The sequence below is a fragment of the Uranotaenia lowii genome, chromosome 3, assembly GCF_029784155.1.
Source record: "Uranotaenia lowii strain MFRU-FL chromosome 3, ASM2978415v1, whole genome shotgun sequence".
Lineage (NCBI taxonomy): Eukaryota > Metazoa > Arthropoda > Insecta > Diptera > Culicidae > Uranotaenia > Uranotaenia lowii.
Window position 1 is genome coordinate 95263903 of NC_073693.1, and position 25983 is coordinate 95289885.

Genomic DNA, 25983 nt, shown 5'->3' on the forward strand with positions numbered 1-25983 from the left:
CGAATGAAGCCTGGTTTAAAATAGATAGGTAGTTTTTATGGGGGTTTATTTTTGAGAAAAGGAAGGGTTGGATTAGACTTTGACATTTTAAATTGATAAAACCTGTGATAAACCGAAATTTAAATTACCAATGTGTCAATGTGAAACAGTGGATTGATAATTCGCAATCTTTCAATTTCAATTGGAAGTTTTCAATTAAAAAAAAAAGATAAAATAAGAATTAGTAATCTCTGATTCAGAGTTAGCCAGGCAACTGATTATTGCAATCGTAAAATGAGTATTGAATCATCGCTGATAATGTTTTATTTTTCTCTTTCTAGGTACGCTTAATTGATTCCGATGATATTATATGTTAAATGGTATGTGTTTAAACATTTATAACGAATCAAACAGTTAATTTTATTTTACAAACGATAATATCAGTGGATTTTACGTCTAAATCCGGTGTAAACTTCTCGAAAAATATCTCAAAACAATCTTTCAGTTTGCTCGATTTTTTTTTTTTTTGACAACTTCGAGTCGAGTCGAATGGCATCACGAGAGCCATCGAAAGCTATCAAAAATCGTTCCCCACAAGTGACACGAAATCATTTGTTTTTTTTTCGAACTGACAAAACTTGCATCCATATGTATGGATTATTGAACGAGAGAAACCCTCTCCCGGGGGAACAGCCGTCCAATAAAATGCCAATAAAGATTATGGAAATTGTTTTGCGCGAGCGAAACGATATTGTCCACGCGTGCTGCCTGTGTGTTGCGTGGCCACATTCGTACCTGGCGTCGTAACGTTGTTGGATTTATGCTTTCTCGGTGTGAAGTGGTTATGCTCAATTTTTTGTATTGTTTTGTTTTTTTTTTTCTTTCTAAGAATACCATAATTTTCAACTAATTTCAAGAACTGAAATCAAAATATTATGAGAAAAATATAAAAGTTTAAAACTTGATTTTTTTTTAATTTTTCATCGACCATCACTAGTTGGAATATTACGAACAATAATACTCGTAAAACCACCGAAGAAACAGTAGTGATAATTGTAGTAAAATAAATATTCTTGATGAAAATGAGCGAGTATGAATTACGAGTATAATGTCAGTTAATACGAATAAAATTTCAAAGAATGACTAAAAGCTGTGTATCGTGTAAATCTTAATCCAGTCCAGTCAGTAATATAGAACGAAACTTAACGAAAGCGTAACGATGAAAAAGAGATAACCGGTCGCGCATTTCGGAAGTGATTAAAATTTCTGAATTTGTATCCGAATATTTAATTAAAAAGTACGTCAAAAACATCAAATTTGAATAGCCGTGATGAACGCATCCACATTGTTCTTTTTGTCTGAGAAAGACGAATGTTATAATGCGAAATCATTTATTGAAGTGTGATTTTGGTTTGATGATTTAAGCAACTTTTAACTAGATTTTTAAGTGAGGTAATTAAGTTCGAGAATTAAGTATATTTTGCTTTAAAATTTCCATTCCTGAAATGAGCAAATTGATTGAAATTGGTCACAATGAATTTTTCGACGTGTTTCTTTAAAATCTTAAAATGATTGAAATTGAGCTTACCCAAAATTGGTTTACCAGCATCAACGTAGAAAACTTTCGTTATAATACCAAAAAATCAAGATGCAGGAAGAGTAAATATGTACACGATTTTGCTTTATATTGACAGTTTTTTTAAGTCTTATGTCCCTCGAAGCATATACTAACTTGATAGGAGTTCAGTAAAAATATGATTACTCATAAGAACATTGAATTGTTTGAGATATACAGTACTGGACGAAATAAAGTACACACTTGCTATCAAAATTTTTAAATTCCTGTATCTTTTGGTACATAAAAATTATCATTTCAAAGAATTCTGACGAATTGTAGTATTTTTGACGAAAAATTACATATATACCCCACATTCAACACTTGAAATACCATGGTCCAGAATTGGTAGGTACTTAAAATTCAAACAGCTGTAGCTTGTCAACTACTGATCCAAGTTTTACAATTTTGGTCTTTTTATATTTTTTGAAGTGTCTTGTTTTCTACAACTATATTTACCTCCTTAATCAAACAATTTTAAAATTTATTTCGAAATGTGGTGGTAACTTTTTTGCAAACTCACCTTAGCTTCGCGCATGTTTTTCGATTGTTTAACTCATTGTCAAAAATTGATTAAAAATGCAGGATATGAGTTTTCAACTTTTCGATTGTGTCATTACTTTTCAATATTCAATAGTACATAAATAAAAAAATCGTGCAAACAATTTTTAAGCCAAAGCATCATATCAATTTTAATGTTATCTTCAGAATCTTATCTAGTATGAAATTTGCTAATATAAAAAAATTAACACATCTAATAACAAGGAAAAATATCAATACGCGCTATCAGAAACCAAGCCCGTGGAAGGATTTAGGAGTATAGACACCAACCTATTGTTTTAAATCTCAAATCTTGAAACTCAAAACGCTACCTTTCTGGGTAACCGGTTTGCCTTTGAAAGTGCAACTAAACAAGTTCAGAATTTTAAACCAATCCTTTCAACTTCGAAATTCATTAATGGATTATTCATTTAACACATCAACTTAATTCATGATACTCAACAGAATGAGCAAAAAACTACACCCCAATATCTTTTAATTTATAACTTATCGCTTACCTATTAAATTACTTTAAAGAAAAATCATTTGATTCATTGCAAATTTTATGTTTATATGGAATTTTCTTAAAAAAAACAAATTCAGCCTGAACTTTTTTTTCTTGTTCCTCTAAGTCACAGAGAACAGAGGTCGGGCTGGAGCTCAAATCTTGTGTAAAAATGCCAACCGTTATTTTAAAGGAAAAAATAACTCAGCATATAGCCACTAGATGTCATTAAAAACAAACTTAACGAAGATTTATTTATTTTCGTTGAACATGCACGCTAAGGTTTAATCACGTTCAAGCATCAATATACAACCTGTCTGAACATTTTTGAATGGTTATTTGGTATTTGAAAATGAAATTAAAAAAAATAGAAAAGTTTCATTATGTATACAAACGACAAAGTTTTAGATGGTTTACTTACTAACATGATTGACAATTGAAAAGCTATCGATCCAACGTTTTAAAGGAATGGCTGTAAAATCTTTATCTTTTGTTCGCATTTTACTCTGCAAATTTTATCCAACTTGATTAACTATAATTATCAACAGGAAAAACTAAAAATTTCTTCATATATTTTACAGAGGTATTGAAAGCATAGGGCATAGGTCTATCAAATTTACTTTTTCCGAGATGCACATAGTTATGACTTATTTGGAGGCGTGTTTGGTTTTTTTTTTTCTGTGGGCTCTCGTTTTTTTATGAAAGTTTTAACTTGGGAAGTAATATAGAAATCCTTGAAAAAAAAATGTAGACCTAAAGGCCACGCAACGCATGTAGGAAAACTGAAGAACCCTTAATTGATTAGAGGATAACAAATTGATTCAAAATTAGTATTTTTATAAAGGTATGTTGGTTTATCACTTTCTAATGATTAATTCACAAGAAACTAAGGAAAATGAGCATTTCCAAGCGCCCAAATATTAGAATTCAGAACAACAGACACTTACAAATTTGTATTGATTCGTAGGAAACAAAAATGATGCTTGCTGTGTAAGTTATAAACAGTATTCAAAAACAACCATTTAATGATTGATTGAATGATTATATAATTTGAACTGATGAAAACACTCATTTGAGCTTCAGGATTCAAACCATTTAAACTCTAGCCAACTATTTTTTATGAATCGATTTTTACAGTAACATTTTATGTGAGTAAAATGTAAAACTAGTTAATAAATTAAAATGAGTGAGAAAATTGGAGCGTGTGAAACGCAAAATTTTTATGTAAACAACAATTTTCGACCACGTGGCGACGAAAATTCAAAACATTATCAGGGATGCCAATTTGATGAAAATTTCTTTTTTCTTAGAAATCTTGGGCCACAATTCGATTTACATTTCTTAGCGATATTGAATTTCTCTAAAGAAATGCTATCTAGTGTAATGATACCAGATTAGCTGGTTTTATTTACGAGCTTAAGGTCGCGGTACACCTCAGGTGAAAATGAAAATGAAAAATCTTATTTTATCAAATACTCAAAGATGTGACACTTATTGGCTTTGTAACAGGTTGGAGTCGTTGGGGGAATCGAAATAAAAACTTTTTTAAGAAGTTTTAAACTCTGAGACCGCCTCAAAATTCAGCTTTTAACTATCCCCCAACGATTCCATGCTACAAAGCCAATATGTGTCACATTTTTGAGTTTTTGATAAAATAAGACTTTTCATTTTCATTTTCACCTGAGGTGTAACGCGACCTTTACCCGGTTTTTTCAAAGAAAACAATTAGGAAAGCGAGGTTTGGAGTGGTATGGATTTTGAGGAAAAAAGCTCGGTTTTTCCAGGATATCCACAATTTTGGCGAAATTAAAACCAAAAGCTCCAATAAAACTAACGATTTATGATTTTTGCGTCAAATAACAATTCTTGCTTAATCAAATTGAACTTATAACCATTTTAAAAATTATAAATAAGATCAATGCCACTGAGGTGTCTCGAGAAACCAAAAATTTATGTTCACTCCTGAAACTGATCAGCCCGGTTTTTAATTCTAAAGTTTTGAGTTCCAATGAGCGGATTTTCCAAAGATTTCTGGTAAAAATGTCCGGGTTTGTCTGGCCTGGATACGTTCTGGAAAGGTTAATCATGTGACATTTTGGATTTTGTCACTTTCTTAAATATATCCAAAAAAAATCTTCTAAGATTTCACATCCAATCGAATTCCAATTCCAATCGAAAATATAAATCCCTCTAAAAACTAACTTAATTATGATATTGGTTGCGTTTTAGGAAGTTGAAGATTAGTTGCATAAGACTGAAAGCAGTTTTTAAAAAACATCTGGCACCCCTTTTGAGTAACGGGGCAGTTCGTTTAGTTTTCGTTAACTTATCAATCAGCACCATCTAGTTGCTATATGCTGAGTAATATTTGAACGAAATACTAACGTATTTGAATTCAAATCCTTACACACGTTTTGGGCTCATTTTTGTTCTGGGCCAGACCTCTGTTCTCTGTGTCTAAGTGCTCAACTCCACTTTCGAAAGGATTTTGATAAATTACACAAAGCATTAACATACACATTTTTCCGAAGTGCAAAGAACTCAAGAGCTTATTGGTTGACTTGAGAGCCCTGAATCCAAATATAAAATGATTGAAAAATTATGGATCAAGTTATAGCAGTGTTTTTATACATTCCTGTATTCTGTGAAATATGGGAACTTTGACTTATTTTAAAAGAAGTTTGGAACCAAATTTAATTTAAATTTTCTCCAAAACAAAAGTCAATTTCTTCCGTAGTCTTCAAAAAATTTGTTGAATGAAATGAAATCTTCTAAATCAATACCCAAAGACTATCTTTAGTTTCTAGAAAATTTAGCTTTTAAGATCGATGAATCTCTAAAATTAGAATTTCTAAGAAAAATATGATTTCTTCATTAAATGGAGGATAGTAAACAGATTCAGAATCATCAATCAATCATGTATTTCTTGTAGGATTGTGGATTCATCAGTTATCAATAAAATTGATTTTATTCATATCTGATTCATTTCAAAACTTCTGAACGCCACATTACCAAAACTATCCAACCGTTCAAAACATAGGCACAAAAATCTGTTCCTTAGAGTGATCAATTAAATTTTATAAAAGTTTTCATAATGGTATGACGTTTTTATATAAAATACTTCCTACTAAAATGCTCAAAAACTAGTTTTATCATCTCCACAGTTTGTGTTGATTATCAAATAAATTCACCGAATTTCATAGTCCTCCTATTTAAATTTTATGATTTTTATTTCATGCGCTTATCTTTGTTTTTTTTTTAATCTAAATTTTTGTGTCCTGAAAACATAATCTTCTTGGAAGCCTTGAAACACGAACAGCAATCAATAGGCACCTATCCGTTGGCCAAACATGAAATCGACAAAAAACAAACAGACAGCAAATTCTCTCGAAAATGATCAATAAAACTGATTGAAACGTCGGGTATTCCAAAAACAATCGTCGTTTCAACTGCATTAAGGTTGGCAGAATTCCGGTTTTCCGGGTTATCCGGGCTCGCCCGGATATTTAAAATAAAACTTAAGAACAGTCAGTTTCCCGGATTGCATTGAAAATTGTCCGGATTTTGCCCGGATTTATTTATTTTATTTGGCAATTCAAACAAAAAAATACAAACTGCGTTGTAAAAAAAATTATTTACGCCTCCAAAACGAAATTTTTCGACCAAGTTTTAGAAATATAAAACCTTTTTATTTTTGGAAGCCTTTTATACCATTTTGAATCTGTCGATGAATTTTGATGAAAAAAATGTTTTTTCTTGATTTTTGTTGAGTAATTTCTGGATTTTGACAAAATTTGCCCGGATATTAAGCGGATTAAGCTCGTCAATTTTGTAGTCAAATGCTCGGATTTTGCCAGGTTTCTACTTAAAATTACCCAGATTTGCCCGGGAACGTACTGAAAAAATTCTGGCAACCCTAATCTACATTCAAGCCCGAAAAAGCCACTGTTCATTATACCATAGCGCTCCTAAAGCATGGATCACTACAAATCTGGACGCACTGTTTATTATACCATAGCGCTCCTAGTTGTCGGATCTAGAATTTTTTGACAGTTCTTTGTTCGGAAATATGTCGATTCGTTTTGTTTCAAAAAAGTTACACGTGATGGAAGCCGTGAGACGAAAATTAATTTTGGACACTCGAGTCAAAAACCCGACGTGGTCGGGTTCAAAAATCGCAAAATTGTAAAAAATGGTCAAATCAACCGTATGCAACGTTCTCAAAAGTTTCCATGAGATGCATACTATCGATTGGCAGGTTCATACCAAGCGTCATAGTGGAATTAAGGATCGGAAACTGCATTTGAAGGTGTTGAGAACGATCAAGGCAAACACAGGGTAGTCGGACTACGACATTGCCAAAGAAATTCAACGCCGACCGGTGCACCGTCAGAAGGATTCGTCTACGCGAAGGAATACGATCCTATCAGGTCAGTAAGCAACCAAACCGGACATTGAAGCAGAATTTAGTAGCTAAAGGACGTGCCCGAAAGTTATACAAGAAGATTCCAACGAAGTTCGACGGATGCATCCTCATGGATGACGAAACGTACGTGAAGATGGATTTTGGGCAGCTTCCTGGCCAAAAATTTTATAAAGCCACTGCAGTGGCGCACTGCACTGGTCATGGTGATGTCCCCGGCAAGTTCGAATTCGTTTTTGCTGAGAAGTTTGCAAGAAAGTGTTTGATCTGGCAAGCTGCCGACGAAAAACTCCGGTTTTTGTGAAAAACAAGACCATGAATTCCGAAATTTACAAGGAGGAATGCCTGAAAAACTATTTTTTTTCGTACATTAGATCTCACAAAGGACCAGTAAAGTTATCGCCAGATTTGGCAAGCTGCCACTACAGCAGAAAGGTATTACTGTGGTATCGGGCCAACGGGTGGATTTTGTCGAAAAGGACATCAACCCACCCAACTGCCCTCAATTCCGCCCTATCGAAAAATTTTGGGCAATTGTCAAGCAAAAGATGAAGAAGAATGTTAGGAAGACTCGGAATGCAACAGAGATGAAGAGTTTGTGGAACAAAATGGCCGCTGAGGTCAGCGAACAGGGTGCCCAAACTATGATGAGTGGTATGTATGTTTGTATGTATGTATGTTGGTTATCCACCATGGGTGCACGGATTCACCACAGTTTCTACCAAACTATGTGCTCACATGCATTCTTAAATTATTAAGTCCGACAAATCTCCAATGCAACGCGTACATCATACCCGGACCCCATGGCTTCGTATGTACTGTTATGGATAAATATATTGTGTTGATGTAGGTTTATTTTGGAAGAACGAGTCAATCAGGTGGGCTAGTTTACTTACAGGTATTCCGGCATCCGTGTATATACCTGGCCAGCTGGCAACTGATTGAACATTCTTATTATATAGGCAGTTATATGAGGAAACACATCTTACCTGTCGGCCACTTATGGGATTCGAACCCAAAAGTTTTCTTGCCGATACCGGGAATCGAACCCAGTACGCCTGGCATATCAAAACCAGACTCGTGCCAGCCTATCCGCTAGACCACATCGGCGCTCCCCAAACTATGATGAGTGGTATACGACGAAAAGTTCAAAATTTCATCAAAACTACATGAGAATATTTTTATTATTATTATTATTTTTAAAGTGCAATAAAAACCCTACATTTTGAGTTCAAAAAATTTTTATTTCGTTTACATAGCTCCGAGATAGACCCTTTTTAATGCGTCCAGATTTAACGTGATCCATGCTTTAACTTGAGTAAGAGAGCGTCTCACGTTTTTTTTTATGTGACGGGCCCCCCAGGAAATACACCTGTCACCCGAATATGGATCCCATGGCGACGCACGTTTTAAGGTCTAAAAAAAGTAGGCCAGTTTGTTTTTTTCTCTAGGGCGAGATAAATTTCAGCAAATAAACACATCCTGGCAATGTTATTCAAACCGTGTGGAGCACATCTCTCAGATTTAAGCTTTTTTTTGACAGATTTAAGCTTTTTTCCTCAGAATTAAGCCTTCATCTCCTATGCTTTCAAGGCCAAAAAAGGCTTAAAACGAGATTCACGAGCACATATTTAAAAGATGTTGGTCACACGATACATAGACAAATCGTGTAACGTTGCCGGGATCTGCAAATAAATCGCAGGTCGCTGTAGTGGTGCTGGAGCCTGAGCAGAATATATGTATATTGGTGAGATAATATTACACTGATGGAACTAGTCGGTAATTTGTGAGACCAACATTTTCTCGAAAACTTTAATCAGGACTAGCAGAACTGAAATTGGACGATAGTTGTTGGTAGGTATCTGTTTTCGACCTTTGTTTATGAACAGGGACAACTCTGGCAATTTTAAGGCGATCTGGAAACTTTCCATTTGAAAGACTCTGGTTAAAGTCGTCTTTTATAAAATGAGAAAAAAATGTACAGTAGCTTGATAAAATGGGCAGGAATTCTGTCATTACCCATACTTAAATTAGGGTCGAGGTCTTTGATAAGCAGGATAACTTCCTGGGAACTTGCAGGTCGAAGAAATATTGAGCTTCGTTGAGGCGTAAGTGTACCAAATCTATTGGGACCTCCTGGACCTACACTGCCGGCCAAAAGTTTGGGATCACCCACTAAAAAACATGCAAATTTTGATCGTTCATATCTCAGCCGTCTTAGGACGTATTGAAAATCTTCTGATCTTATTTGAAAGATAATGAGCAATAGCTATCTCGGAGGTATTTTGCCCAAATATAATGTTTTAGTTTTGAACTTAAAACTTAACCTAAAGTTATAACATTTTCAAAAAATCGCACTCAATATTCAAAGCCGATCATCTCGGGATAGGGTGGACCAAATCTCAAAATTTGAGTGGCATTAGAATCCCTATTCTTTACTTCTCAAAACACAATCAAAAAAATTTGAGAAAAAAATCAAGAATGTATTTTTAATTTATAAAACAGACACTTGAGTTATCGTCCAAAAGTTTGGGATCACCTCTTTGTATGGTGAGTTAGGGATCATTCTTATAAAAACATGCAAATTTATTTTATTCATATCTTTCTCATCAAACATCGTATTGCAGATCTGAAGGGTTCATTTGGAAGCTAAGGAATTGTTGTTTTTTAATAAATTTATTCAAAAATTATATTTTGAAGTGATAACCATAAAAAAATCATCTAAAATTAATTGTTTTTTTGAAAGTTCCCGGATTTTTTATATAGTTCTCACCTTAAAATAAAATTTTTGAATGAATTTATTAAAAAACAACAATTCCTAAGCTTTCAAATGAACCCTTCAGATCTGCAATACGATGTTAGATGAGAAAGATATGAATAAAATAAATTTGCATGTTTTTATAAGAATGATCCCAAACTCACCATACAAAGGGGTGATCCCAAACTTTTGGACGATAACTCAAGTGTCTATTTTATAAATTAAAAATACATTCTTGATTTTTTTCTCAAATTTTTTTGATTGTGTTTTGAGAAGTAAAGAATAGGGATTCAAATGCCACTCAAATTTTGAGATTTGGTCTACCCTATCCCGAGATGATCGGCTTTGAATATTGAGTGAGATTTTTTGAAAATGTTATAACTTTAGGTTAAGTTTTAAGTTCAAAACTAAAACATTATATTTGGACAAAATACCTCCGAGATAGCTATTGCTCATTATCTTTCAAATGAGATCAGAAGATTTTCAATATGTCCTAAGACGGCTGAGATATGAACGATAAAAATTTGCATGTTTTTTAGTGGGTGATCCCAAACTTTTGGCCGGCAGTGTATTTCGCTGAAAAATTCGTTAAGCTCGTTTGCAACCAATTCTCTATTCTCGATTAATTTCCCTTTGTCAATTAATTCGATTTCTTGACTCAGTTATTTGATTCATGCAAAGGTATTAAGAAACTTTCACATATTTTTCTAGCTAGCATTCGTAAACAGATTTCTATAGTATTCTATTGTTGAATTATGGAGTTTATATAAAAAAAATAAAAGCTCCAGGTTGCTTGGCAGTCAGTGACATAGTTTAGACACTCTTTATTATTTGCTTTTTAAGCCACTTTCGAAACTTTATCAACGTTAGCCAAACTGAAATAGACGTCATGAAATTAATCTAAAATAATATAAAATCGATTGAAATTGACACCATTCGAGATGCTATACTTCTAAATTCAAAATACTAAATTATATTTTTTTTTAACGATTATTGTGCCAAAATACTAAGAATTCAGTTTGAACTTATAAGTGGAAGACGCCAAACAAAAATAAACCTTTCCTTAAACAAAGACATTTTCGGCAACACCAGCGACAATTTCGGCACACGTGTAAAAAAAATTTCTTCTTTTTTGTGAACCACGTTGTGCTGAACAGAAGACAATAGAACAAAATACATCGGAAAAGATGCACATTTTTCCCTGATGTCACCACTTGGCTTCTCCCTCAGGGAAAAAACGGAAAAATGTCACTGTGTCAGATTTTAACCGGAATCACATGTTTTTTTCTACCTCTCTATATTTGGTCAACGGATGGCGAACCGAATGTCCGGTTCCTTTTTTCTGTGAGAAGATGAGGAAAAAATGTTCTCGTTTAGCCACGTGTGGTTCCTATTTTTTGTTGCCCGATTTTGGCCCGCTTCCAGAGGAATTTTTCATCGAACAAAGATCAGTGGATTTGGTTTCCATTTTTTTTTCATTTTTAGGTCGAACATTTTTACGCTTCGTTTCGCTGTATTTTTATCGATTCTCGATTTTCGGGATCTGCTTGGGAAAAACGTTTTTTGCTGTTCGGCGAAAATTCATAAATGATACTAATTTGTTACTCGTATTCTTCGAATGATTCCATTTCGATTCTAACAGTTGAAGAGTTCAATTTTCATCAATTCCCCAGCTTAAGCTTAATTCGATATTCAACAAGAATTATGTAACCATTATCACAGTTTTCCATCGAAATAGTAGTTTTTTTCCATTATTCCCATCGTTCGAAACCCCAACTGAATCTTTCCGTATCACTCCAGAGGGTGATTTTCCTTCCCAAACCCCAAGGGTTCATTCGATTTCGATTTCGATTCCGGTTTTGATTGCTTCAATTTGCGAACAATAAACGAGATTGTGCCAGCAGAACCGGCCCCCGCATTGATTTCCGTTTATCTATTTCGTCCTTGTCCTTGTTAAGACGCGCACAGTTGCAAAAATTGAATATCATAATGATTTAAGTGAAAACGTAGAATATCTTACGATACTCGTACGATAGCTCCATCATAAAAATTCTCTCGAAATACATATAATCTTGGAATCTCGGAGACCAAACTTGCGTAGATACCAATTTATCTTAAGTGGTACAATTGCTATAGTTTTAATATCTTGAATACTTACTAACTTACTTACTAAAATATTGAATAACGAAACCAGTAATAAGGAGTGTGTTTGAAAAAAAAAATGCAACACTTTGTTTTGTAAACAGATTGTCACCAAATTTTATCAATTTTCATTTGTGCATGTGAAAGTTATTCACAAACCAAAGTGTTGCATTTTTACTTTCGAAGACACTCCTTATTTTGACTGATTTTTTTTCTTCTGAACTTCGATCAGTTTTCTTTTTATTTGTTTTTTTTTTAACCATCACAATAAAAATCAATGAAAAATGTCATAATTACTACAAACTGGAAACCTTATGTCACGAAAACTATTAAAATATCATCATATCATCAAAGTTGATTTTTTTCAACGCAGATTAACGAATTTAGCCATGCTTATGCTGATGTTCCATACAGAGCCCGATCTTGTCAGCATCCCGGTGAGTTGTAAAAGTACTCACCGGGATGCTGAGTACTTCCAAGTCGGCCGGGCCCACTGTGCAACGACTAACCAGCTTGTCACCAGTTGATCGTGATCTTGTTATTACTGCACAATCATATACTTCGACTTGGACGTATTCATCATGAATCCAATCTTTCTTGCTTCGCGTTTTAGTTTGCGATAGATTTCCTTCAGCACCGCAGATGGTCTTCAGACTATGGCATAACATCTTCTAGCGCTACGTTGAACATAATGCAGGATAGACCATCGCCTTGTCGAAGCCCCCTGCGCGATTCGAATGAACTCGACAATTCACCCGAGATCCGCACACAGCACCCCAGCAAGAAAAAAATTCATTACCGTTCATTTTCCGCTTCGCTGGGAAATAAATCCGAAGCGGCTCGCCTCGGATTTATTTTGCTGCGAAGCGGAAACTGAACTTAAAAATCACTGGGACTGCCTGCCATCCACCGTCGCCTTTATCAGTCTGGTCCGCTTCCCGGAAAAGCCGTTCTGGTCCATGATTTTCGACAGTTCGTCAAGGTCGATCGTGTTGTATGCGGCTTTGAAGTCGATGAATAGATGGTGCGTAGGGACTTGGTGTTCCCGGCATTTTTGGAGGATTTGCCGTAATTTTAATATCTGATCCTTCGTAAACCGTCCCTTCATGATGCCGGTCCTGATGACTTCCTACAAATCTGTTAGCTTGTGGCATTAGGTGGAGGGGTAGGATTCGGGATGGCACTTTTTAGGCGGCATTGAGGACAGTTATCGCTCGGTAGTTCTCTCAGTCCAATTTGTCGTCTTTCTTGAAGATGGGGCTTAATAACCCTTCATTCCACTCCTCTGGTAGCTGTTCTGTATCCCTGATCCAAATCTTCAACCGGTGTAGGCAATTGGCCAACTTGTCCTGGCCCATTTTGATGAGTTCAGCTGCGATGCCATCCTTCCCAGCCGACTTGTTTCTATTCAGCTGGCGAATGGCTTCCTTAACTTCGCTCTTCATAGGGAGTGGCTCCACTGTTTAAGTCTCCTGCAAATGCGCCGTTAAGAAGTTCATCGAAGAGCTGCTTCCACCTTTTGATCACCTCACGATTGTCCGTCATGATGCCTCCGTCATTTTCCAGGCACATTTTGACTTGCGGTATAAAGCCTTTGCGAGATAAGTTGAGCTTCTGATAGAACTTTCGTGTTTCCTGGGAACGATTCAGCTGCTCTAGGTCCTCGAGTTCCTATACCTCCAGGTGGCGCTTTTTCTTCTGGAATATTCAGACTTGCTGCCTCTTCCACTGTCGGTGATGTTCCACATTTCCATGGGTGCTTCTTTGCATTACTGCCGTCCGGACGCCTTTCTCTTCGAGTTCATTCCACATGCCGCAATGCTGTCTGGTGGTATCTCAACAGTCCTCAAGAGGAGCTTCGTCAAGCTCGCCTTTGCCGGCAGCACTGCTTCGACCGATTGCGCATAGTCTGCCGTGATCTCAGTCGTGTGATATTTAGCCGAGGCTGGCATCGGCTACGTATGTTGTTCATTACGGAGAGTTTTGGGAGCATCTTCACCATCACCAGTTATTGGTTGGACTCGATGTTGGCGCCTCGACACGATCTGACGTCCAAGAAGTGCCGGCTGTCAATCAAAACGTGGTCGATCTGTGATTGCGTTTGGTACGGTGATCTCCAGGTGTACTTGTGTGAGAGGCGGTGCTGGAAAAAGGTACTACGTACGGCCATTAGTTTGGAGGTGGCGAAATCAATAAGTCTGAGGCCGTTTTCGTTGGTCAGCTGGTGCGCACTGAACCTTCCAATTGTCGGTTTAAATTCCACCTCCTGGCCGACATGAGCATTAAAATCCCCGATGACGATCTTGATATCATGTTATGGGCAACGGTCGTATTCACGCTCCAGCTGCGCGTAAAATTCGTCTTTGTCGTCACCGGTTCTTCCGAGGTGAGGGCTGTGCACGTTGATGATGCTGATGTTGAAGAACCGGCCCTTGATTCTCAACCGGCACATTCGTGAGTTGATCGGCCACCACCCGATCACGCGCTTTTGCATCTTTCCCATCACTATAAAAGCTGTTCCAAGCTAGTGTGTGTTGCCGCAGCTCTGGTAGATGGCACGACCATCTGGGTACGTTCGTACCGTGGAGCCCTTCCAGCATACCTCCTGCAGCGCTACGATGTCGAATTTGCGGCTCTTCAATTCATTGGAGAGCACGTGGGTACTGCCCACAAAATTTAGAGATCGGCAGTTCCATGTTCCAAGTTGCCAATCGCTAGTCCCTTTTCGTCGCGTGGGTCTTTGCTGATTTCCATCCGAAATTTGTTGTTCGTTGTTCGTTGCTTATGTTTTTTTTTTGTAGTCATGGGCTCGCAAGGCCCGCAGCTAACCCCACTATCTCGCAGGAGGGCCGTCGTGATGTTGCTGTTTTGGGTCCCGAACACCACCAGGACGCTGTTGCACTCCGCACGCCGCCCCTGACATGGAGAACAGACGCGTACGAAGCCCCCTGACTCAGTCTGCATGCGACCAAAGCATCCACCGGGGTTGGGTACCCGATCTCCGCTAAGGTTGCTCGCACCCCAGCTAGCACCACGGGGAGGTAGAGAATCGGAGTTGCAGACAAGAGGTGATATGACCACTACCCGAAGGTTGGGTGTATGGGGTCTCGAGTTGCACATTGTCTACCGTTCGCTAGCCATGAATGACAGCTATTCGGAGTGATATTGGAGTGAAGGCTATTGCGTTCTCTGTTTTACACATGCAAAATTGGATCACGGGATCACGAGCGCACCCATCGCCCATGACCAACCATATTGTATGGACGTATTCGAGATTTTCGCATCCTTGGCCAGCCGCTGGATTGCTTTTACTGGAATTCTCTTCACTTTCGTCTTGACTGATTTTACCACTTTTAGAGTGAAAAGGTAAACAGTCGCTATTGAAGTCGTTTTGGAACGAGAAGCTAATTGGTCACTATCTCCTTTGTATACAACTTGCCGATATAGAGCAAAGTTTACTACTATATTGTTTACATCAATTGACAGATGCAGGGTAGAGCTAATGCACCCGCGCAAAAATCCTCAAAAATCGTCAAAAACAACCCAAAACAGGCTGCTACACCCAACATTCAGCCTATATGCGAATCATGAGCAATCAATATCATACCGTAATTGGCATAAGAAAAGAACGCGATCGCATCGCGTTTGACTGAAAGAAACAAATTAAAAACGTTTTCACGTCCTTCGCTATCTCATCACGACGAAGGAGGATAAAAATAAATATTGGCCAACACCAGGCAGCCTGTGAACCGGGCGTGCGTGTAACTAAAGAAAAAAAAAAACATTTCCTAATTTCAATCCACCAGCAAACAATCACCGGCCAAGCTGCCTGGCTTTCAATGGGAATCCATTCGCTTTCCTGTTTCTTTCATAAGACAAAGGGCTACCTTGAAAGGAGGCCATAAGCCAGGAAGCCACCGTTGTGCGTTTTTTAGTGATTGATCGGTGGCAGAAATCTTATGACAAACATCTCTCGTCCGGCCTGCTCAGGTAGTACACTGATTAAGATGTCGGATTGGCAAAATTGTGTTAAGAGTTCGATTCTCACTTCCTTGCGGCTCTGGGGTTTTTTTTTGTATTCTTGTTTCTGGGATGAATCATCCAATAGAATTAAACTCTCATAAAATGTTTTTTCTAGGTTCGCTTGAATGAAGTGATCATGAATCATTTTGCTCGGGAACTCGAGTCCTTACGCTAGTATTACTTTTGCAAACATATTATCTTTGGCATAGCACACTTCCAGCGCATTATCGGCACAGAAATTTGTTAAATTGGCATTGGATTTCTGCAACCTCTTCTATGGGTGTACAAAATTTCCAAATTTTTTTGATGGGTCATACTGTACAACCTTGGTTGCCATATTTTTTGGATAATTTAACCGATCAGAGAACTTACCTCAAGAGGATGTCTTTTATAGTGAAACAGTTAATTAAATTATATTTCAAAAATGAACTATGTCAGCGAAAAATCTATTTCACCCACCGTTCAACACTTGAAACATGGTTGACCGCGCTGTGCCATTCGTCCTAGGATGGAGACTCTCGAGAGTTAAATGAAATGGAAATGGGATTCAACTTTGGCTGTGTTCTACTTCACATCGTCAGCCGCTACAACGAGATGTCCCTCTGGTGAATCTCGTTGTAGCGGGTTTGGGAAGACACCAGCCCAGAACACCAACTTTACGCGAATTGCTATGAATTGTCAATCATGTCCGAAATTTACTTAACAACAATTTTATGGTTTTTTTCAGTCAGATCCACTGGCGGTTACATGAGGGATACTTACGACATATGTGTATCCATTTATGACATTTTGAGTGGTTCAAATTACTTCGATTCAAATCATTTGAAAATGTATTTTTATTTCTTTCATCAACTGTATTGATAATGAAAAACGTTTGAAACCCCTTATTAAAGTTATCAATCAGGCATTGATGAACAAGTATGCGTGAGCTTTTATTTTTTAAATTCAACAGATTTTTTCCTAATTGCCAAAATGCAAAGATTAAAACGAATATTTTTGAAGGTGGAATTGTTTCAAATGTGAAAATGTGAGACTTAGATTTTTTTCAGAATCGAGAGAATCGCCAGAAAGTTCAAGCGTTGCGTACGTGAATGTGATAAACGATTGGAAACGTCTGTTCTTGAAGGAAAATTATTTAACACCCATGATAGTATAAGGTTGCCAGATTTTTTCCTACGTGATATTTTGGACTTGAAAGCTGACAAAATCCGAGAGTTGATTTCAAAATTCTCAACCAAAAAACCGGGCTACATCCGGGAAAATTTGTACAAAAACCAAAGAAATTAAAGAATAAAAATCAAAATAAAAACACTTGAAAAATTTTATTTTTATCAAAACATATCAATAGATTTTTAATCGGATTTTAGGCTTCCATAAAAGCGTTCATGTGTATTTTGACAAAACTTGTCCATAAACTTTCGTTTTTGGTCGCAAAAATAAATAAAATAAGGTACCTCGATTTGTGTTTATTGTTCGTTATTTTTTTTTTTTTTTTCAAATAAAGTAAAAAAAAATCTAGGGAAAATCCAACCATTTTTTATCAAAATCCAGGCAATTGGACGGGCTGTTCCTTAATTTTGTACAAATTATCCGGACAAGTCCAGATAAAATACGGCAAACTGGCAAGCTTATCATATTGGGCGCTTTCATACAGCACACATAAAAATCAATCGCTCAGTTTTCGATGAGCATTGAAGCTTTTTGGAACGTTGTGTTTTTTCAGGCGATTATCAGTAGCTGATCAGAGTCTAAATTAACAAAAAAAACTTCCGTTAATCTGAATCGTCAGCTGGGGAAATTGAGGAAACTACTACTTTTAAGAGCGTTCCACATTTTCAAATGTTATTTTGCTCAAGAGCCGTTTTAAGAACGAATGTGCTATTCGGTAGAAGGAGTGCGGTTCCCGGGACAACTCGGCAAGGAGTGACACTAAATAAGTTGCAAAAATGACAGGATAAACCACGCTTTTAAAAAGCTCATTGAGTCAGGCTGGCTCCTCCCGAGCACGAGTTTTATCGGAAATGCTTCCGTGGGTAATAAATTCACACATTATAGTCAATGGGACTGATGCCGTCGACCGGAGAGCGAGAAATTTTCTGCTGCTGCATATTTTATGTGCTAGAACGAGATAAAGCGGGAAAAAAGAGTTGATGGGATTATTTTGTTGCGGGTTTCATGAGCTCCCACAGTCGTCTGACTGAATTCAGCCAAACCGCCATTAAATGAAACTTTATCGGCGGAAAAACAGCATCGGCGACGTCGACTATATTGGTGTCAATTATAACTACATTTTAATGATCCTGCTGCAATATTTTTTTTAATAAACGATGACAAAAATCGAAATTAATCTAGATAGCGTATCTCCATTCTGAAAATTGTGATTGTGTTACACAACTCCATAAACTTTATCATTTTAACTTACTTCACTACAGTATTGAAACGATTACAAATACAAAATTTTCCAGGATTGATCCCGATACTGGATTCTCATCCTGAAGCTGGATTCTAAACCAGGTTTTATTTGAAGTAGAAAGCTACCCGAGATTTTCAGACGCTACTGTTATCGACGTTTCAGTTTGTATGAAAGGTGAAAACCAGCGTTTCAATTAATTTTGATTGCAAGTAATTTAAAAAAAAACACCAGAAAACCTGTTTGTTAATTTCAAGCCTTTATGATTTTCGTTGGCCTAAAAGCTGCCGTATTGAATGTAATCTAAAAAAAAAACTTAATTTACTTACATTTTTCCCTTTTCTTTTCATCCATTTCACAGATCCAACCCGGAACAACAACCGTTATCAGTAAACAGTTCCCCAGCTAAAAGCGGGACAGCAGTTAAAGGGCCGACCACTGAAAGGCTCGAAGGCTCGGCAAGGGACCAGCACCAGCAAGATCAGCCCTTGGAGCAGGGCGACGCTCCCACCGTCGTTGGCGACGCTGCCGGTGGCCATGGAAGCGACACCGCCGCCGCCACCTCAACAGCCCAAACCGCGCCCAAGTTAATTACCGCAAGCGATGAATGTGACATTATTGACTTTCCGCTGCCGGAAATTCCCGTAAAGCAGGATCCCACATCGTCGGATGCGAGTTTTATCACCGCGACTGACAACGACACGACCGGAACGGAAGAAAAAGAAACCGGCGCTGGTGCAACAGCAACAACTAGGTCGTCGGCTAAACGGAAGGGAGGAGCAGGAGCAGGAGGAGGAGGACACTCGAGCAGCAGCGAGCAGCTGAATCAGGAGCAAACGATGCACTATCGGCAGAGTAGCACCAATAATGAAAAACCGACCTATTTGTTCGGGGAAAATTTGAAAAAGAATGAAATTTTCCTGAATAAATCGGGCTGGGTACAGGTGAGCCAACCGCCCCCATTCGGTGGCCCCGGGGGCGAGAGAAGTGTGAGAGCCAAGTCGCACCAGCCGGAACTGGTGGGAGGTGAGTGTTGCATACAAAAAAAAAATTTGAGTCAATTTTTTTCTTGGAAAAAAAAACTACAAACGATCAATGTTGAAATTTAAAACAAATTTCGAAGTTTTTTTTAATCTTTTCAAATCATATGTTAAGCACGCTATTCTTGACTATAGTGATTTTCCTTCAGAAATAAAGAATGATAGAAACAGTGACAGAAGCAATTTATAACGTCTGTTGAGAATGACAAAATGCTGTCGAAAACCGTAACGCAAATTACGTAACGCAAAAAATGCACTTTTTTGACCCCCTCCCCCCCGTATGTCACAAATCGTAACGCTTTGGAAAAATGCCACCTAGTGGTAAATTCCAGGCAAAAAAAAAAGATTAACAACAGACTTTAACATAAATTTATTTAACGATCTTTAAAACGGAAGTGTTATCCATCCATTGATGGTACTCATTGATGATAACTCTCCGTTAAAGTAAATTGATTGTCTTATTAAGAGTTGCTCTGTGATTGTTCACTGATGATCTACCTTGATTCCTGTATTTTGTTTAAGGAGCATTACTTGTTATGCAAAATATGCCCCACTTAATAATATTTGTTGGAATAATCAAAATTGCATTTTTTTTTAAATCAATTGAGAAAAAATTACAAAATATCCGTCTTAAGGTTGAATTGAGTTCTTAGGGATAAATGTTGTGTGTTTTCCAACGGTTTTTTCATGGATATTCCATACACATGTCAGAGTCTATCTCAGAATCTTCAAAGACGAAAGGTTACAAACCATTCACGTTGAAGCTAAGAAATTTTTAGCTCGGCATGGTTTGTTTATCATTCTGCAAAAATTGTATGACATCAAAATAGCTGCGATTAAGTAAACTGACATTTTTAAGAAAAAAAAATCGTTACGTAACGATGAGCATACCTCCCCCCCTCCCCTATGTCACAATTCGTAACGTTCGAACTCCCTCCCCCCCCTAGGAGCGTTACGTAATTTATGGATGCCCCCTTAATGGGTAAATTTCTATAAAAAAGGAAAAAAAAAACTAGTGAAAACCAAGGGGTGTTAACAGAAGGTGATGCGATCTCTCAAATTTCAGAACCAGTGATTTCTGTTGCTACGTTGCGTTTGTTTACCGTTAAATCAACTTTCCGAAAACTGTTCGGAAAAACTGAGAGAGATCGTTGCACATCTTTTCCCGCAGCGTGGCCCGACGCAGTGGACACTTACCTCATACGACGCGGGTGCCCACGACATCGAGCCAGTAACGAACGAGGAACTTGTGGCTATCGCTAAGAAACTTGCAGTGAATAAGGCCACTGGTCCGGACGGAATCCCAAATGCAGTGCTGAAGGTGGCGGTACAAACCAATCCGGATACCTTTAGAGTGGTGCTACAAAAGTGTCTCGACGAGGGATCTTTTCCCAATTTCGTGGAAAACGGCGCAGGGCATGTATCATCATACAGACCCATTTGTCCGCTGGACACCCTTGGTAAGCTTCTGGAGACGATAATATTTAACAGCTTATTATCAACACAGAAGGCGAAAGTGGACTGTCGGACAGACAGTTCGGTTTTCGGAAAAGGAGATCTACGGTGGACGCCATGGGTGGCAAAACTCCTCAGATCGGCTTGTCCAGTGAAAGAGAGTGCAATTTTATTCGTCTGCTCCCCCAATCGGTGCGGGTAGAGATAAATCGCACTGAAATGAAGAGTGAGATTGTCAACACATAAGAGTGAGCGAGAGCATTCATATCCGCTGATGAAGAGAATTCCCTTCTCCGGAAATATCTGTTGCGCAATGTGCTGAGGAGAATTCGAGAGCTAACTCAGTTTATTCTTGGTACGTTCACGAGAAAAGATGCTACTTTCCGAATCATCCTCTTAAACCAATGGTAATCTTCGGTTTAGATGATATTTGAACGGTGTTTTTCGGTATAAACTAAAAGCCACCTAACTTCATATCTCTTCTAGTGCATAAATTAAGGCGTATATTGCACCGCTATTGCGCCATAATTTATGCAATCTAAAAAGAGCTGCATTTCATTTCCACCAATCTACTGAGGTCTTGAAATATCCTGGTTTTGTTCTTCGCGGTGTCCTATTTTTTTTATGAAACCACCTGTCACCTCTTCTTCGAACGCTACCTTTTGCAAAAAAAAAATAATTCAGGCATGGTAGCGGAGTAGAAATTGTTAATATTTTTTCTACGTTGTGTGGTGGGAGTCTAAATATTTTTTTCCTTCTTTACTCTGAGGTGTATGACCGAAACACAGGGCGCTCTTTGTTTAGAATTCTCTTTCTCCCACTCGGATGCAAATGCTCTCACACTTGCCGTCCGAGTCACTTACAGCTCGTGTAAACTCGGGTAACGAGTGGAGCACGATCAGCGAAAGAGGATTACACTCGGAAGCCGAACTGAAAACAGTGTTGGTTTCTCCCGGCTCTTTGTTGTTTGAGAAGAGCCGACCAACCCTGGTGGACGCCATCCGAATGGTGACACAGTACGCGAAGCCCGCATATAAAAAGAAGCGGACAGTTCGTCACTATGCCATTGTGACACTCGACGTTAAGAATGCCTTCAACAATGCCAGCTGGGAAGCGATTGCCAAAGCGCATCACAGTATGCGTGTTCCCAATACTCTCTGCAGGATAATAGGAAGCTTCTTTGAGAATCGAGTCCTGACGTACGAAACCGAAACTGGGTTACGATCTAACAGCGGGTGTTCCACAGGGTTCCATATTCGGACCTATGCTTTGGAATGCCACGTACAATGAGGTGTTAACGCTGAAGCTACCAGCAGGCGTGCAGATATTCGGATTTGCTGACGATATCGTGCTCATGATCACCGGCGAAACAATCGAGGAGGTAGTAGACCTTGCAACGGTGTCCGTAGAACCCAGCAAACATTTAAGAAGGTATATCGCAGAAACAGCAGAACTATTCAAAGTAATATATCAGATGAAAAGATTGCATTAAACTTACCAAAATAGCATATAGGTACAAAAGAGGAGGCGATTTATCTACAACGATGAGATTATAACGATTCGATATCCCCACAAAAAGCAAAAGAAACAATTCCAAGTAATTTGATTAAAACGAAAACAAAATTTTCCTCAACCGAGATTTGAACTCCAGGCCTCCGGGTCCGATATATTACCACGATGCCAACTCATCAGTTAGTATTATCCACGCTATAGCTCTAAAGCAGGCATGTCAAACTGAGGGTTTGCGGGCCGCATGCGGCCCGCGGCCTTGGTCAATGCGGCCCGCGTAGCCACCGTCTTAAATTGTCACAAAAAAAACACCACTGATTTTTATGTAAAATATTACTGCAAAAAACTAAAGTTAAATGTAACGTTTTCAACTTAATAAAAGTTCCAACATGTGCAAACCAGTTTCAGACACTATAAATTTGATCCGGCTTGAAGCATCGCCAATTTTCAACATTTGTGGAAGACATTAGACATGAATTAGATTGTGTTTTCTACTACACAGAAGTATGCTGGCTTTCCTGCCACGAGAGGAAATAACATTATTTTTGGAAATGAAAGGTGAACCTGATGAACATTTTCAAGCAGAGCAGGGCAGAGTTCAGGATTTGGCATTTGCCGTTGATCTCACTGGCCACCTGCATGATTTGAATTTAAAACTTCAAGGATAAGAAAAAAATATCATAGCTGCTTGTGATTATGTAAAAAACTTTCAAGCGAAGTTACGGTTATGGATCAACCAAATTTCCAAAGAAAACCTTGTGCACTTCTCTAAGTGTCAAGAATTGAAAAAATCAAATGAGGTTTCATCATTTGGAAAATACGTACTTCACCTAGAATCGTTGCTAGATGCATTCAAAAGCCGTTCTCATGACTTTAATTGATACGAGCAAGCATTTTCGTTGTTTGTATCTCTATTTTCGTTTGCTCCTTAAAATGCTGCTGATAATTTGCAACCAGATTTGATAGAGCTGCAGTGCGATTCATTATTTAAAGCGAAATACATTGAAGTGGCTGTACCAAAATTTTAAAGCTATTTGCCTGAAAGCTACGTTGAGTTACGGAAATTTGTTGCCAGAATTCTTGCTATGTTTGCAAGTACCTATCTATGTGAGCAGTTTTTTCCATAATGAAAGCTACAATAACTCCTCATCGTTCGAGATTATCTGATAAAAATTTATCACCAATAATGAAAGTGTCAGTTACAAATAAACTTCAACCTGATATTAATAAACTAGTAACTCAGAAAAGATATCAAGCATCAGGACAATAGATATAATGCATTTTAATAAAAGAATGTTAAACTTGAAAAGCTATAATTAATATTTAACGCAAAATTTCATTCCAAGTTTACTTATAACTATATTCCCTTGTATTGTATCTAATCGTGAAACAAATATGTTATGTTTTCTAACTGATTTTGGCTGCGGCCCTCTTCGTCATAGAAAATTTTTGATGCACACATAAACGAGTTTGACATGCCTGCTCTAAAGGTAGGATTTGCCTTTTACGAACCGGTCAAAGGAAGTAAGGGAGAGACCGAAGAGAGCGTCAGTTGAAGGACCGCCCATTTATCGTAAATCAGTTCACTCAAATCGTTTATGTCGAATAAGCATATGCTCAACTTTTTGGAGACATACTTACGAGTTGACTCAACTGCTATCCGATTCAACTTTTTTTTGGGCAGAGCTTGTCGTAAATGGATGATAGTAAAACACTCAATATCAATATAAGCAGCTGAAATACCTAATGGAGTAATGGTTGACAATCGGATTATGCCGAACTGCCATGGTCCAAAGAATAACAAGAGACGTCTCCTTACGAGCGTAGCACTGTCAAAACTTCGATACAGAAGAGCGGCTTGGAGCTCTGCGATAGAGGTACAGCGCAACAGATCCAAATTACGGAGCACACATCGGCTGATAGCCATGCGAGTTTGTTGTGCACACAGGACCATATCAGCAGGTGCAGCTTTTGTCATCGCGGGCATGATTCCCATCGACATAACTCTGGCGGAGGATATGGAGTGTTACAAAGCAAGAGCTGTTAGAGAAGTGCGTAAAATTCAACGAGCAGCGTCAATGCTCAAGTGGCAGGAGCAATAGGACGCATCGAACAACGCAGGATGGACGCATAAGCTAATCCCGCGACTTTCAGACTGGGTAAATCGGAAGTATGGAGAAGTCAACTTTTACCTGACGCTGTTCCTTTCGGGTCATGGGTGCTTTAAGCAATACCTTCATTGGTTTAAGCTTATCAGCTCGCCTATTGCCCGGAATGCTTAGATACGGAGGAATCGGCAGAACATGCTATCTTTGTCTGCCCCAGGTTCATTTCAAAGCGTCAACAACTTCCAAATTTGAACGCTGAAAACATTGTGAGTGAAATGTGTCGCGAAGGAGGACAGTCGTGGCGTGCTAAATCAGGAAAGATGATGAACGGAGAGAGCGAGATAATCTACCAAATTTGACAAGCTAATGGAAGGTCTTGGGCCTCGTATGACACTTCAATTCGAAAGCAACGCGATCTTAGGGCGCGGTATAACCCTAATCTGGACTCATACGTGTGGTGGGACTTAAAAGGTCTCACGTACTCAGCTACGATCTTTCCTGCAGCAAAAGGAAGCGGCACACGTTTCGAGGTCCCCGGGGTAGTGGATGCTGTGACGGGCGTGAGTTACTATGATAGCGTTACCTAACCGGCACACGTCTCGGGGTCTTCCATACCAGTCTGAAGTTGGCGATAGAGGAAAAGGAGAAGGAGGAAAAAAGAGAAAGAGGATAAAGGAGAACGATGATCAAGGAGAAAGACCAAAATTGAGAAACAGGAAAAGGAAAAGGGTGAGATGTATAAGTGCATGAGCACAGCCTACCCCTTGATGTAGTATCATAGGGTAAAACCAAGGGGTACATCTAGCACACTAAGCCCAAGGTGGTTTTAGTGAGACGAACCCGGCTGTTATGGTTTGAAGTCAAATTTCAAAAAAAAATACCGTTAAATCATAAAATAGCAGAGATCTGTGCTTGCCTTTTAATTTTTGCTAGAGGCTATAGCCCTGCTATTTTGGAAACGAAAATAACGAGTATCACCCACTTCACTGCGTTGTTCTCGATTAAAACTTGTAACTGTAAAGGTCAGAAAAATCATTATTTTAAACCTTGGTGAAAACCTCCGTATCTGTTACTTTATAGCTAAGGCAACAATTCATGGCTTTGTAGTTTACTCCGTAATATTCTCCCATCAAGGATAGCATTGGAGAGCCTAAGTTTTAGGGGACTATACAGGGTCGTTGGAAGAGCTACTATATTCACAATGTGATGTTGGAAGATTTTTTGTTGTTTATTTTTATTTGCATGGTTTGCCGTCTCACGACATAACCTGCTGAACAATATTCCTCCAATTCACTCGGTCCATGGCAACCGTTCTCCAACTTCTCGGGCATTCCACACACGCCAGATCACGCTCTATTTGGTCTAACCACCTCGCTCATTGCGCCCCTACCCGTCTCGACATTCACGCAACATTTTCTGCCCAGCGTATCCGTCCAGCCTTCACCACCTTTTGAACATTGGGTTCGCCGTAGAGTC

The 25983-nt window shown here is 38.3% G+C and overlaps 1 protein-coding gene across 2 annotated transcripts in view; it reads left to right on the forward strand.

Annotated features, from left to right (window-relative positions):
* LOC129751004 (uncharacterized) overlaps positions 1–25983 on the forward strand; it is a 951184-nt gene that overhangs the window by 681412 nt on the left and 243789 nt on the right. For both annotated transcript variants that reach the window (XM_055746238.1, XM_055746239.1), the window contains exon 5: positions 18757–19421. In XM_055746238.1, coding sequence (XP_055602213.1) covers positions 18757–19421 — 665 coding nt within the window. The remainder of the gene's footprint in view (positions 1–18756; positions 19422–25983) is intronic.